This window comes from Dermacentor andersoni, chromosome 8, assembly GCF_023375885.2.
Source record: "Dermacentor andersoni chromosome 8, qqDerAnde1_hic_scaffold, whole genome shotgun sequence".
Classification (NCBI taxonomy): Eukaryota; Metazoa; Arthropoda; class Arachnida; order Ixodida; family Ixodidae; genus Dermacentor; species Dermacentor andersoni.
Window position 1 is genome coordinate 61,946,776 of NC_092821.1, and position 16,798 is coordinate 61,963,573.

Sequence of the window (16,798 nt, forward strand, 5' to 3'; positions counted from 1 at the left end):
AGAAAAGATGGAAAATATATGTCATATTTTTGAAATTTCTATCTTTTTATTGCAGAAGTGCTTGTCGGGATTCTTTCTTTTTCCCATTTTAGGAATATCAACTGCGTCTGAGATTGTTACAAAATATGCATTATGCAGTATTTGTAGCAATGCGATGTTGTGCGATCATATTTTATGGCCCATAAGAATGTTATAGAAACTGAGTCATTGGAAGTGCTTTAAATATTACGTGTAGCGTTGACTAGCCCATTTTTTTTGTATCGAAAAACAAAACAAAAAGAAACTGGTGTCACTATAGTTATTGTGAAAGTTGATTTATATTAGAAAAATGCTTGCAACAATAAGCGCTACCCACAGCCGACATTGCCAATTCAACGAAGAAAGTAAACACAATCTTCCTAGTGGTCATATTACACGATGGAAAAAGGCTGAAATCAAGACTTTCAGGTTAATTATTTCGGCTTATGCGTAACGAAAACCATGTAATAATTTAGACGTAATTCATTACATTTTTTATTAATATTGAAGTTCAACGGTTTCTTTGTTTACTTGGGTAACGCCCACTTTAATTCAGTTATTTCATTCGGTAACCAATTGCATTTAACCTGCTTCTTTATTGACGGGACAAGCCACAGCCGGCGATGCAGCTGTGAGAACCTGAAATGGGCGGCAACTGAATGCAACGCCTGAGATCGGTGCCTCTCATCAGCCTCTCAGATTTTCAGACAGGCAAACCTTGGGGCTCAGTATTCGTTTGCTCGTTTTAACGCTCCACCAGATGCTGACCAACGAACTCAACCGACACTGGTATGTCTCGATCAGCGACGACCACTTATAAGACCCTAATGCTAGGATATAAAATACAGACAATTCTTTGAAGTTTTTATTGGCCCCACTTGGAGGGTCTTCTCTATCAGCAACAAAGAGGCGCTTCGCTTCATAGAACAGCCAGATGATGAGTAACCGTCTAGTTGCAACACCGCCTTACCGCGTTGCATGCCCATCGAGCGTGTTTTCAGTGTGGCAGCTGATGTATTCACAAGGAAAACAAAAGCTTAACTGCGACAGTTTTTGAAAAGTAATCGTTAGTGACGAGAAGCAATGTGTGAAGGGTGGCAAGGATGCATTTAATTATGCCAGGCCAGCTCTTTTTCTTTCTGGTGTTGCAACTGGCGTGCAGTTGTGTGCATTACATCCAGTAGTAACAAATATTCTTACTAAAGTGACCCTAAAATAATAGATTAGTTTTGACTAATTCGCGATTTTCTTTTGTGGGACAGTTATTACTAAGTGCAATAGTTTGTATTTTTGAGCTAAGTGTCGTGATCGGCAAGTTTTTTTCCTGTAAAGTATACACGTCAGCAATCCATCGAGGCGTTAGGGAACCCGATGACAGTACTTGGCCGAAGGTGCTAAGTACATAATTTTGTATCATCGCAGGGCTGATGGTTGCCTTCTTATAGATTCTGTTCAAATAAGATGTCCTCATAACTGCAAAACCTTGAACAAGATTTGTCAAACATAGAAATATTGCATCGTAGGCTTCTTTTCCCTCAAATAAAAAAAAATTTGGCTCGACGTGGAGGTCACACGTGACCATTCTGTTGTTCAAGAGCAACCCTGCCGTAAACACAGCATGTAAAAGGATAGCAGCTGTGTGCGACAATGCAAACTGCGTCTCCTTTGCAGTGTTTTTAAAGCGGCTAGCACAGATGACAATGCAACACCCGAGCCGTGGCTTTATATAAAAAGGCATTCATCTGAATCAAAGTGTGGATACAATAGATGTATAACTGAAGTTCGTGAAGCGTTGGCTAAAGGAGGAAGAAACGCCCGACTGAAACGCTGGAATTAGAGCAAGGATAAACTACGTAACTCGAAGGTAAGATATCGGCGCCACCTGCAGTAAAGTTCAAAGTAAGCTAATTTGTTTTAGAGCGAACAGCATTCTCGGCTTAGTTAGAGCAGTTCTGTTTCCGCCTATCTAACTGGGAGATTTGGGCCTACACAAAAATAGTGCAATCTATAAATGTGGTTTAACCCTGAAGGCACTACAGACTAAAAAGCGCGGGATTATCTCTAAGGCGTACGCCGTTTGAAATTGTGCACCTAACTTTGTTCAAGGCACTGTTCAATTAAATATATTGTTACAAACCTGTACGGTGCTGGGCGGAGTTCAACTCGCATCACACGGGTTCCTGAAGCACTGAATCCGGACGCAGTGTGTTGCGCTACGAGTAGTTTTTTTTAATTATAAGGGGAAAACAAAACCGAAAATATAAACGCATTCAAAACTCGGCTAAACACATGCGCGTCCAAAAAGCACATTCTGTGCGAATAGAACTTTCTGCGTCACGTACACATTTCATACATAAGCTGCATTTTCACGGTAAAGCTTATCTCGTACATCACGGGATTTGAGCACGGTGATCATACAGTCTATATCTGTTGATGCTCTATAGACCCAGCAACATCCAGATGTCATAGATAGGTCCCCCAGTATTAGTAAGTAGTAGAAACCTAGTCGTGCGTAGCATCTATTCCTTCCTGTCCACGCGAGCTTGTAGCGCAGTGTACATCGGCCACACCACGCCACGAATCCCTCCCTCTCACTTTTCACATGGACCGGTGTGCATGTTGGAGGCAGAGTCCTAGCTTCAGCGTACAAGCCACTAGATGACGCATCGTGCCCACATGAAAGCGCGAGAGAGCCGGTCGGCGGCAGTGCACAGCTCATGTACACCGGAGCACCATCGGTGCATTCTAGGAGGCTACGCAAATGATACCTACCGGACTTAGCGGCGGTGCAGTGCAGCACACGTTTAGAAGACCGGCTGCACTGCATGCCTCGTACATACTCAGCGCACTGTACGCCTCATAGATACGTCAATAATCATTGTGGACGAGCCCTATGGGATTTCTTTTTTTTTTTTCGTCGTAGTCCTACTGCTGTGCTACATTTTGCCAGAACAAACAGATTTCTAGCTTCTGCGAGAGATAGAAACTAGAATGGCGGACGAGAAGAGAATTGAGTCTCTGCTGTATGCCGAGAAGGTATGAGTGCGTAGGTATTAATGTATTGAATAACAGTAAACTTTTAAAACAAATACTTATTTGGGTCTTTCGGCCACGTTAGTGGTCGGCGGCTTCCTACGCTTGGGGCCCTTACTGTCGCGAAACCGCCGTGCGGGGTGCGTTTGCTGCCCAACATGGAATGTAACTCTTTGAGTGGTCGGTCGTGGTACTTTCTCGTGGAAGAAAATAATATATTTGAAGAGGCGAACACTGAGTACAAACAAGGCACATGCCAAAATTATAATATTTGTGTGCCCGCTCAGTCCCGAGAGATTTCAATGGTCTGCCGGAAGATCAATTTTTAGCCATTGAAATGTGACCGAGAATAAAAGGGAAGGAGTAGAGGAGAAGTTACAGTTCTTCTTTTGCTAAGGTTGTCAGGCAGAACATGGAGTTCCCTTTTCGTCTTCGACATTGCTGATCGAACCTCGCTCAATGATGCCCGAAGAAAACTTCTTTTGTGGTCACTTGGGCCACCCACCATTCCGCACACGTGTTCTCCGATCTGCACCACTAATGCACTTGGTAGAGACTGCGCGCGCTGAAAATTACAGTTTTAACCGCGTGGCAAGCGTGCGAATATATTGTTACAGGGAGACGTACAGAAAAGCGGGTTTATTTACGCTATGTACAAGGAAGCTAAAATTGGCCCAGCAACAACAAAGATGGCGGACGGCAGGCCTCACTTCATCCTTCTCTTGTCAGATCTGCACTTCAGCACCTTGTATATCTGCAGGACATCTAGCTCATAAGACTACTCTCCGGCCGCGGACGCACCGACTCGCTGCCAATGAACAAAGATTACATAAAAGAAACTAGCATGCCAGGTTTTCAGGGTTGTCCGAGGCCCGATGCGGATTGAAGCGGTCAACGTGTGTCAGTGCTGAGATGAGCAGGTGATGACGAAGGCAGCAGTGGAGCGATTCCATAAGCAACACCAGTCACCTGGCGCCACACGCGATATGGACCCAAGTACTGGAAGACCAGACTTTTTGTATAGTATGACACGTCATGGTGGTGACCACATGATGACTAGTGATGCAGGGAGAAAATGGGTGATCCTGTGGTGGCTGTCGTAGCAAGACTTCTGCTAGAGCTTGGACTCAGAAAATGTCAGTGCCCTTCCATGCTGTGAAGAAGGGTGACCAGCAAAGCTGTGTATCTGGGCCCCTTAATGGCGAACTGCCGCGCCGCTTCGGGTTGGCCCGGCTTTGCACTATCTTCAGGATCGGCGCATATATGGGGAGAGCTCAACACCTACTTCACCTCCGCCGCGGGTAGGCGCGGTAATGCGCTATCTCCGCAATCGGCCCACGTATAGGTAGGGCTTCACGCCTGCGTCTCCTCAGCCGCGGGTGGGCCTGGTATTGCACTATATTCGGGATCGGCCTACGTATGGCGAGTGCTTAGCGCCTCATGGTGGTGGTGAAAACTTTATTTTCTCCTTTTGAAAAAAAGCGGCAGGGGGTGGATAGCGGCAGAGGAGGCATAGACAGTGGGGCGGATGAGGTGAAGAAGGTTAGGAGAGGGAAAGGTGTGATTCTGCAGCTGTCGCTACAGCACCTCACACCTGTGAGGATATTTCTTTATTAGCTGCGGGAAGGTTAAGCCGCCTAGGCGGTAGCGCGCAGTGAAACTTGAAGGCGATAACGCGCAGTGAACGTTGCTCTTGCCACAGCGTAGTCTGGCTAAACTAATGCCTGCGCCCAGACCGTAAATCCTCAGGTGCTGGCGTAAGCGGCTTCTTTCCATGAAGACCCACGTGCGTGGGTCTCCATATTAGAGCAGTATCTTGTTGGGGGGGATTAACCAGGACGAAGGAGAGTGCTGGTTTGTACACTCTACCCGCTCCAATGTAATAGATTGCAGTTTTAGAGTCGCCCACAATGGTTGAACAATTTGAAATGGTAAGAGCCACAGCTATGGCGCTCTCCGCCACCTCCTCGGTAGAGGAGGCGGGAATGGAAGCGGTAGTAGCTATATCACCTTGAGAATTGATAATGGCTATAGCCAAATTAGTAATGGCACATTATTATGCAGCATCGACGTAGAGCACTTTCTTAGATTTAGCGAATTGTTTCCGAAGAGCCTTTGCACGCTGCCGTCGCGGTTGCTCGTGGTGGATGGCGTGCATGTTTTTTGGGGGTTGTGTATTGCGTATATTTTCATCTATGTGGTGAGGAATAGTGTGTTTGGTTTTAGCGATGGAGTTTGGCCTTATACCGACAAAGTTGAGTATGCGTCTGCCGGCTTCTGTATTGGAGAGCCGCGTTTATTGTGACGTTAGATGTGCTTCAATGAGTTCGTTTAAGGTCCTGATGGTGCCTGTCTACATGAGACGTTCGGTGGATGTCCGGATGGAAACTTCCAGAGGGAATCGGTAGATTTTGCGTAAGATGGTGTTGATTTCGTTCTCTTCTCTTTTGTAGAGGTAGGGATAGGGGATTGCATAAGTAATCTTACTGATGACAACGGCTTGGGCCAAGCGGAGGAGTCCCACCCTATAGTCCGCCATGCTTATCGGCTATCCTGCCTATGAGCCGTCGAGTGCGGTCGACTGTTGTATGAAGTGTTTTGATTGTGTGTGTGTTGATTCGATTTTGTGGCATGTGTATTACAAGCACCCTGAGCCTGTCGACATTAGTTACGGGTACCCTATTCAGTGTTATTTGTATATCGGAGATATGCTTTACAGAACTGCGATTAGCGTGGAGGAGATGTTCGGACTTAGTATGGGAGCAGACAAGATTCATGAGATTCACATGCTACCACCTTGTCGGTAGCACTCAATAGGGCCTCCTGAATTTGACCATCGGGGCTTCCCGTAATCCAGAGAGTGATGTAGTCAACATAGAGCAAAAATTTGAGATCCGGGATGGAACATAGGGCATCATTGCGATATTGAAAAGCAGAGGGGATAGCACTAATTCTTGAGGAGTCCCGAAACTCACAAGCAGTAAGAAAGAGAATGCTCAATCCTAATGTGAATAGTGGCAATGCGGTCGGAAACGAAAGTGGCGATGTAATTATGGATTCTTGGCCGCTCCTACAACGCTGAGTTACATCGGTATGGCGAGGTGGCTGATGTTATTAAAAGCTCCTTGAAGGTCGACGCTTAGAACTGCCTGAGTGTCTATGCTAGTGTTCCGTGTAATGATGTCGTGCTTTAGGTGAAGCTTGACGTCTTGGATGGAGAGGGATTAATGGAAGCCTACGATTTCGCGACAGTAGAAGTTCGGATCTTCGATGTATTTGCTGAGGCGGTCAATAATTACGTGTTTGAGTGCCTTGCCAAAGCATGAAGTGAGATATCTGGCGTAGATTGAATGTGTTTATGGACTTGCCAGGTTTTGGTGTGAAGTTAACTTTGGCGTCTTTCCATGTGGCCGGTACACTACTTGTATCAAGGCAGTGGTTAAAACACTTTGTCACGGCTGTAATACAGTTGTCGTTTAGGTTGCGGAGAAGCTTGTAATTAATAAGGTCCGGGACCAGTACGGATGTCACACATTGTCAAGTGCGTGTCTCAACTCACTCTTCATTATGGGAGGATTCAGAGTGCCGTTTTCGGTGCCGATATATTAAGGTTGTAAAGGCGTTTATTAGTCGCCGGCATTCGGGACAGAACGTCAGAAGAGGGCACGGACTCCGAGTACAAGCAGCGCTTCCCGAGCAAGAGCGCTTAAAGCACTGGAGAGGACAACCCAGTACACCATTCCAATCTTCCTCCACAATTACCCCCGAGAACGAAAAGGGAGCCACCCGGCGACCTAACAGCTTGTTACTAGAGTAGGTCATAGTAGGTCTTGAGGCGGTCAACGTTGATGATGTGTCGTCCACGACGGCGCATGTCTTAAGGCCGTTGAACTGGTTCAGTCACACAGTTGATGGGGGATTCGCGTTCGGCGACGCGGTAGGGCCCTTCATACGTGGGTAGTAGTTTTCAAGAGAGACGAGGTGCAGCGGAATGTACCGAGAGCCACACAAGCGCTCCAGGAAAGAAGGTGGGTGCAGAAGTAGTGTCACCGCGAGTACTCTTCTGGCTCTCTTGGTCGTTGGAGATAAAGGTCAGAATGACGAATGAGTTGCGCAAGGCCATTGGTTTAAGGATGGTACAGCTTAGTTGTACGATGAGTAACGCGGCACTCTTTCTGAATGGCTTCAACTAGTTCGGACAAGAAGACACATGCGCGATGACTGAGCAGTTCCTAATGTGGCCCACGCGCAAGATGAATCGACGAAGCAGGAAGGAGGCAACATCGCGCCCTGTAGCTGCCGGGAGGACGGCAATTTCGGAGTATCAGCTGCCACAATGGCTCAGCGACTTCCAGCCGATGTCAGAGGGAGGGACCCATACAAATGAAGCCGACGCGCCCAAACGACCAGGCAGGACAAAGTAAAGGTTGCAAAATGGCTGGCGAGAGGCGGGGTGTAGATTTCTGGCGCTGACATTCAAGGCAAGACCGAACAAACCTATTAACATAGCTGTAGATCCCTACTGAGTAGTGCAATTGTAGAAGGCGCTAGCACGCTTTGAAAACTCCCGAGTGTGCGCACTGTGGACCGGCGTAAAAAATTCGCATATTTCGGAAGCAGACTGCGAGGTACTACTAACAACCACTGGCACCCGTCGGTGTCATCATTGGGTCGTTGAAGCAGGTTGTCGCGAATGGCGAAATGGTGAGCTTGACGAAGCAACGTGCGAGTGGTTGGTTGTACTGATGAACCAGAAAGCGTCTATATGCTCTTGATTATAATTATGATCTAGTACCGAAGCTACACTTTTGCCTAATGAAGGCAATGTGCTGAGAAGACTTTAGGTTAGGATCTAATTTGATGCCAAAAAATGGTACACAGTCGGAGACGGGAATGTGATGACCACCTAGAGTTATCTCAGGAAAGCGAAGTAGTATTCTTTAGCTAGAACGGAAAATCATTAATTCGGTTTTTGAACGATTGACTTAAATGATTGGAAGAACACCATACAATAATATGCTCAACCTATTTGTTTAGTTTAAGGATTAGGCTTGTTAAAGAATTGTCGCGCAACAAGATAGTCGTATCGTCTGCGTATAGTGCATAATGTGCCGATTTAAGCACACGTGCGAAAATCATTAATATAAATGGAGAATAGTAAAGGAACTAGTATGAATCCTTATAGTACACCGAATGTAGTCGGTTAGGGATATTAAAGCTAATTTAGTCGCACTGCCAGCGCGGAAACCAAATTGAGAAGACTGCAACAAATTTATTACTTAAGTAAATAAATAGGCACTTACCAAATAACTTCTCAGCAACTTTACTAATCTACGGGGAAATAGAAATAGGACGATAGTTAAACACCTCCGTTTTATCACCTTTCTTATGTACAGGGATAATCTTGGCCCTTTTGAGCGAAGTGGGAAGAACACCACATTTAAAAATATTATTAAATATAATAAAAAATGTACCAGAAGTAAGTGGGACAACAAACTTTAGGTGAAATACAGAAATGTTATCGAAGCCCGGGCTAGTATTCTTTAGAGCTAATACCATGAAAGATACCTCATCTGCAGTTACGGGAAAGAGAAAAAAAGAAGGATTGCAGCAATTAATGGGATAAGTAGTTGTCATATGACGACTGCTGTATATGTTACATGCAGCGAGTGTCGTGTATTCTTCTGTGTCTTCGCCGTGTACGTGTCAGTGCACTGCTGCACCAGCAAGGTATGATGATTAATCACCAACTAGCACAACTTTCCACGTTAACGTTATATAAGTAGTCATTGAAACTATTTGTTATGCTAGAAGAATCAGTACGAATTTTATTGTTGTAACTTATTTGATCAGCAGTATTAGCGGACTTAGGTAAGTTCATGAACGCATTGAGAAGTTGCCATTGTTTTTTGACATTGTTCTTGTGTTTTGCAAATTCATTTTCGCAATACTCTCGTTTAGAATTGTTTAGTAAGTTATTCCCAATGTTACAATAATCTTTATAGCGTGCCGCTCAGCGCACAATAAACGGTTTCTTTTTAGTATTTTTGTATGTGTTTTCTTTTTTTCTCATATTACTCAGTAAACCTTTCGTTACCCAAGGGTTATCGGGAAACTTAAAATGTTTCCTGCATCTGATGGTAGTTGCGTTAGCGCGAACGGCTTCTACAAAGATGGAACAAAAATTCTCAAGAGCTTCATCGGGATCATGCAGGGAGTCAATTACAGACAAATCATTATTTGTTATAGTGTTAACCAAACTATCTCGGTCAAAATTGGAGGAAAAGTAGCAAGGCTCAGAATGAGGTATTTCGGCCTAAAAGGAGACGAATATTGAAATTTGGCTGTGATATGAGTGTCTATGACACCAGAGTTTGGAGTTAAAAAAATTAAGGTATGGGATTTTACGTGCCAAAACCAGTTTCTGATTATGAGGCACGCCGTAGTGGAGCACTCCGGCAATTTCGGCCACCTGGGGTTCTTTAACGTGCATCAAAATCTAAGTACACGGGTGTTTTCGCATTTCGCCCCCATAGAAATGCGGGCGTCGTGACCTGGGTTTCGATCCCGCTACCTCGTGCTCAGGAGCCCAACACTATAGCCACTGAGGAACCACGGGGGGTAGAGTTTCAAATTGGCGCGATGTTAGTTAGAGCATGGTCAAGAAGTGTGTTGGTACCATGAGTGGAATACCTAGTACGATAGACAATAATTGATTCCAATCCAAAACTTGGAAAACAGTCTGTATAAGCTGTGACACCTCCGTTGTCGACGTCAAGTAAGTTGATGTTAATATCACCGACAATTAGGACTTGATTATTTTTAAGACATTTTTTTTTTTCAATACCATTAAAAGTTCACGAAGAAAATCAGGGATAGATGAAAAGGGGGAGTGGTATACACAACTAAGAATAAAACTGTTACGATTATGAGAATTGCGCTGTCAGTCAGTTTCAATCCATACCGATTCACAGTGATTTACATTAAGAAAAAGATCGAGCCTACGCTTATATTTAATATGAGGTGAAACAAATATAGCGGAACCACCGTATCGATCCGAAACAGGATGCAGTATTCTGCTTGGTATGGCCAAAAACGGTATAACTTGCTATTTGCATTATCAGGCCATGTTTCTGAAGTACAAATAAATGAAAACAAGTGACTAAGTGAGTCAGTAAATGCAGAAACGGTATCATGGTTCTTGCGCAAACTTCGCGCAATAATATGAAGAATAGAGATATTAGAGATGTAGACAATGGTTTCACTTCGGCTGCTCATAGCAAAGACATGATGAAAAGTATTCGGGGACGCGTGTGCAAGCAATCCACACGACAGGAAATGTAGCAATAAGCTACGCCTACGCGAAGACGCGAAAATCAGCCTCCGAGTGTATTCGGAAGACCCAGCTATCGGTTGATTTACGGGCTTTATTCTGGAAGTTTTCAGCTTATAAAAACTGCCATCTGTTCTTTTTTTTAGAGCAAGAGCCTTGCTGAATAAGTGTTTGCTCTCGATTGTGAGGTGTTCGTTAATGTAAATGGGATTATATGTACTACCTTAAAAACCAATCTGTTAGCATCACAGACGAGCTTTGCGACCCTTGCGAGGAAATTCATTCTTCTTGCCACGTGAACAAAAACGAACAATGATGTTCCTCTCCGACATCTTGATGGCCATACGATGAACTGTGTCACTGTCTCCAGAAGAAATTGGGCACTCAATTGCATCGGCAACCTTCTTCAAGATCGCAGAGCATTTCTCTACTTGAGATGATGGAATTCTTTCAATTTCAATGTTATGCATCCTGTTGTACTATTCCATGTCGGCGATTCTCTTTGGTAATGCTTGATTCTGAGAAGTTAACGCTTTGTTAGCAGTTACCAGTTCATAAGTTTCGCCTGAATGTGTCATACTGCTCGCTCATGAAACACACGCTTTCCGCTGGAGAAGCAAGCTTCCCAATTCCCTGATCACCAAACCTGTTCCCAATCTTGGCTGCCAGTCTGTCGACAAGTGAATAAAGCTTATCATGAAGCAGTGATTAGAGATGCTCACTTTTCTAGGGAGTTCAGTGTTGGTGGGCATCGCAGAAGGCACACCAAAAATGAGTGAGAATATAAAACACAGTGAAAAATATAAAGAAGTAGCCCATGGTTAAACTGCGTCCTGTATAGTTGCAGTTGACGCTCAGTACTGAAGCCGGTGCCGGGATGGTCCCCTATATATGCCTCTCCAGCCCAACAGGCGCAAGCACCGTAGGTCTCCAGGAAAGCCGCAGAGTCAGCCTGCAGTATGCGCGCAGCACCCTGCTAGGCAGCAGGCAGGACGAAGCCCTATGTAGGCGTCAGAGGGGAGGCCCGTAGATATGGTCTGGCGTACATGACAGCAGGAATCACGATCTGCAGTAGAAGTATCAGATGGTTAGACCGCGTCCTGATCAGTTGCAGCTGCCGCTCAGAACTTAATACGGTAACTTGAATTTTGATGGCGATTCCTCGCGTAGAAAACGTTCATTTGTTTCTTATAACTGACAATCAATTCAACACACCGCATGAAAGTTCGCTCACCAGTTTGACTTTAATCGCCCCCCTCACCTCGACACTCTCGCTCAATCCCGACCACCGAAATCTCCGTCAAGCTCAGGGTTTGATTTTTAGACGTGATGTAGTTTCACTTCTCTATATCCTCGTGAGTTCGCACATTTGCCCTAATGTTACTTCTCAGGGAAAGTTTGTCGTTTGAGGCTTTGTTTTGAGGTGTTCCTAGCACCCCGGTCATAACGGTAAGGGGCCCTGACGCGCGTCAAGGGTATCAGGTGTAAGAGCGAAACACTGACGTGTTCACGTGACCGTGAGGAGCTCGCAATTTTGAAAGACACTTACTACTGTGCAGACATAATGAATTTCGCGTACTTAGGATTCCTTAATAATAGATTATGTGTGGCTGTCTGCCTAACAAGAACTAAACGTAGGGCTTACAATTTAGCCCCAATAAGTGCTTATTGCATTCTCCCTTGGAGAAAGTACGAATGTTTTGAACATTCCAGTGGAACGCCCACATACATTTGTTTGTTCATTTTCCTTGTATTTACGGCACACTCAAGCAATGCTGCATTTTCTGACCTCATGGCCATTGCTTTTATTTCTAGGATCCCACTTGGGCTGTCAAAAGAAAAAATTATGAGAACCTGGTTTTATGGTCCTATTGTTATATACGTCTTGGCGTTGTTTTGCCATGCAAAAAGTAAGTAATTTTCTGTAAAGCTTTTGAAACTTACCTACACAGCTACAAAAGGAACGAAATGCAAGTTATACTGCCATATATTGTGGTACATCCTCAGTAGTGTCACTGCGTGCATTTGCGGCTTTTTTTTTTTTTTTAAAGATCAAATAAATGACACGGTGAGAGTGAAATCTATTCTTGTACATGTATTCACAGTCTATAGATTTCAGATGTATGAGACATTCAGACCTCCACTGAGATGTAAATCGCGAAAATCATATTGAACCCATTTTTGAAATAGAGGAAACATGTATAACAAAAAAATAATGCTGAAGTTTTGCGCGCCAGGCAATGATTATGAAGCACGCTGTAGTGGGGGACTGCGGGTTAATTGTGACCAGCTGGGGTTGTTTACCCTGCAGCTATTGTACAGTAAAGGGGCGTTATTGCAGTTAGCCCACATTGAAATGCGACCGCCGCGACGGGGATTCGAATCCACGCTCTCGGGCTTAGAAATGCCACGCCATAACCGCTAGACAGCACGGCGGGTAAAGCTTGTCATATTACGGCCACGATATATCTCAAGAAAGCATTTAAGTGCCGCATGCGGGAACCTCAGCGGATATGGATAGTTACATATGTTGTTCGCGCTTTTACTAATTGAAAAATAACAATTGACTCGGCGTCCTGGCTCTGCGAAGGTGTTGAAAAAGTATGGACTTCCCCTGTGCTAGAATTCCATAGCAATACGACCAGCGGCGGAGCGCAGCGGCTGCTCGCATTTGCCGTTTTTTTTTTTTTTTTTTCTGTCGCTGCTCCTCACATTCACGATGCTCGTCGGGAGCCCTAACAATGCGTTGCCTACCTTCGAGGTGCTGCAAGAAAAACGAAACCAATTGCTAGGCTGTTTTTTTTTTATACCCGAAAGGCTAGTGATGTCACTCCGAACATCGCAATCTGCAGTCGGCGCGTCAGCTTGAGCACGGTGATCTTTACCGGGTAACGTATGCTGCGAGCGTGACTTGCTTCGCGTTGTTAGCACGAGAGCCTTTCCACCTATTATCCTGTTAGGATGCTTGTTTTGTGCTTGCTCTGTGTTAAAACGAATGCTTTGCTGTACGTTGTATGCGTGAAAGCCAGGAATGTGTGTACTTTTCGCTTGAATCGTTGATCAACTAGACGGTTGATCACACACGCATATACCCACGTACATCCACACTTATATGCAGAGTGTCGCGACTATCATGCACGAAGATCTTAAAATATGCAAATGCCACGTAACTGGACAAAACCAAGGTAATGTTATTTGCCGCCGCTTGGAGGTACTCAGTTATCTTGCAGTGCGCCTAATTACCTAATTAGCCTTAATTAATTAACCAAGTTCTGAAATATTATGATTAGATTAGAATTGGCAAATGCAAACTTGTACAGCGACATGAAAAACTCCCGACACAGTTTTTAGTTGTGCAATACGTGCTACATAAAAGTGATTTTCAGGGAGTGAAAAAAGCCCGCGAATACGCACAAAGCACCCCGAGCGGCCAGCCGCTCTTACGTATAATGGTGTATATATTACCTTTAACGCCTCATACATATCAGTTCTCAATAAAGCTAATAATTATCGATTCTGACAAAGAAAACGACAAGCCCGGCAAGAACCTATTGTTTTTCTGGGGATAGTATGAAGGGTCAATTGCCTACGAAAACACCGTAATTTACGAAGGGCCACAAAGAGAATGTGCACAAACGAAATCGTAACTGGAAAGATAACCGAAATATAATTACGCGTTACACACAACAAACACAAAATAAAACAATATCTAAAGCTTTCGCTCACTAGCAGGCTATAAAGAAGGCAAAATAAGCAACAGGGAGGCCTAAAGTAGCAGTTAGCTGCAAGATAAATTACATATGATCAGAAATATAATGAAACATGTTGTGAATACTGCTTAACTTGAAGTACACAGCACACATTCACTTCATGTACACCAAAAAACGTTTGCACAATCGAGTTCACTAAAGTGCGTGAGCTGACACGGCTGGTTTGTTTGTTGCATAAATTTATTGAGGCAAAATGTAACTAAAAATATTATTTCTTCGAATGGGGTGCTGTGAGACTGAGCTGACATAAATAGTTTTTGATATGCGATTGCCTCAGTGGTTGAACTTGATGAAGAAATAATGCCTCTACGAAGGAGTTTATAGTGTAGATTTCTAATGTACTTTACAGTACATGATTTGAGAGTGCATCGGGTGCCGTAGTCTTGCTCAGGTGGCACACAAAGAGACTCTCGTACGTAAGTGCAAAAGGCGAGAACTGTTTATTGATTCTTTCGGACTCGTCATACGTTTATACACGCGACTAACAGATAGCAGGAGCATACGAGTATAAAAATGCAGCCAAATATATTTGATAGCACGATGATCACCACGAAACTAGGTATGAATGCATGCATGACACACAAAGCACACACGCTGGAGGCACGGTGCACGTTATCGTTCTTTGCGAAACCATTCCGTGGAATAAATAATACGCTGATGTAATAAATAAGCTCTCAGAGCATAAACGTTATGCACATTCAGCACACATTACATGTTGGAATCTATGTGAAGTGAAGCTCTCGTAAAACAGATAATGAGATGCTGTAAATTTCCCCAGTTCATTCCTGCCTGTTCGGCCTAAAACAAATTGTAGCGCGCCAATGCTATACAGTGTGATACCTCATATACTGCCTTATAATGATTCGTGTACTTTGGCACGGTATGCAGCGTCCACGTTTGGCCACTCGCCAAATGCAGACGATTATTACCATGATCTACCCTCCCTTCTTAAGGCAGACCCGAAAAAATGTTTGGGGGAACGATTGCTTCTGATCGTCTCACCCACAACGTAACACTCCTTAATGATGACCAGACAGTGATGTCTGATCAACAATCTGCATTCGAGTTTAACAGGTTCTTTACATCAGCATTCACCATTGAAGACCATTCCCGAGTGCCTATTGTTGCCGATTTGGATTTTCGATTTATGGCGCCAGTTACCATTACAGCTGAATGGATAGCAAAAGTAATCTCAAATATCAAGGTATCATCTTCCACGAGCACAGATAACATAAATTCCAAGATACTAAAGAATACATTGTCCATCGCTAACCAAATCCTATGTATCGTTTTTTTTTAGAAAACGTTACCATTAAGACAGCTCCCGAATGACTGTAAGGTTGGCAAAATAGTTCCCGTGTTCAAAAGTCGTAACGAAAATTCGTCGGAAAATTACCGCCCTATCTAACCAACCTGAATCTGTTGCAAATTTCTCAAACAAATAACTGCATCCAATTCTATTAACCACCTCGAGTGTAATCATTTCTTCTTTACTAATCAGCATGGGTTCAAAAAATTATTTAAAAACAGCTATTTGAATTCACATCCGTCTTGAATTTTAACATGGATAATAGCCTTCAAGCTGATTGCATCTTTCTAGGTTGCTCTAAACCATTCGATCGTGTTGCTCACACTCGGCTCATTTCAAAATATTTTGCTCTTCGACTTGAATCACAAACAGCATCTTGGCTCCGACATTTTGTGACATTTCGTAGGTTGTTAACAGTAGTAAATTCTTCCTCTCCCTCTCAATCCGATGTGACTTCTGGCGTGCGACAAGGTACTTTTCTGTGTCCTCTGCTTTCTTTAATTTATGTAAATGGCTTACCCTCTAACATTTCCTCCTACGTGACTATTTGCCGGCGATTGCATTATATATAGAGCTATTAAATGTCCTGATGACCACATCTGCCTTCGAAATGGTCTTAACCATATCTATTTCTGGTGTCGAAATTGTCTCGTAAACAATTAAATTCAAGGTTTTCCTACTCATTAAACAACTCTCCAGTGGCTCGGGCACTGTCATATGAGTACTTGGGCTTAATTCTCACGTCTTATCTTTCATGGAAAACCCATGTTATTAGCATATGCCCGAAGGAATCACAAGCACTACGCTATTTACGTCCAAGCGTACATCAGTCACCTGCTAGCACACGGAAATTAGCTTATGTAAGCTTCGTCCATCCACAGCTTGAATTGGCCTCGTCAATCTGGTCATCTCATCAAGATCCCCTAATATCAATTTTAGAAGTAGTACAAAACAGATCCGCCAGATTCATTTCATCCAACTACAACCGGTAGTCTAATGTCACTCGAATTAAAGCAGACTTACCGCTTCAAGCATTATGTAACCGGAGAGCAATCGCACTGCCATGTCGGACGCACAGATATATTCACGGCACAACACAACACGAATTGCTTCTTGTAAACCCACTACGTAATCGTCTCAGCCTCAAGCGAATGTTTGGTACAACCACAGCTTTTAATTCATTAGCGTTGCCACAAGCCACTGCAATCTGGAATGACCTTCCTGATAGCCTTGCCTCCATCACTAACCGCGAAACATTCCGCGAGAATTCCCACACTCACTTCTTGTAAAGTTGTGTGCTAGTCATTGTATCGAATTTATATAGTCATTAACAAT

General features: G+C 43.9%; 1 protein-coding gene across 2 annotated transcripts in view; it reads left to right on the plus strand.

The window, feature by feature from the left end:
* The first annotated feature begins 1,775 nt into the window (after positions 1 to 1,775).
* LOC129383547 (uncharacterized) overlaps positions 1,776 to 16,798 on the plus strand; it is a 106,622-nt gene continuing 91,599 nt past the window's right edge. Inside the window, exons 1-2 of one of the 2 annotated variants that reach the window (XM_055068141.2) lie at positions 1,776 to 1,882; positions 12,200 to 12,294. In XM_055068141.2, the coding sequence (XP_054924116.2) occupies positions 12,231 to 12,294 (64 nt within the window). In that variant the 5' untranslated portion in view covers positions 1,776 to 1,882; positions 12,200 to 12,230. Of the gene's footprint in view, positions 1,918 to 12,199; positions 12,295 to 16,798 lie in introns of both variants that reach the window. The other variant, XM_072284008.1, reaches the window with a different exon arrangement.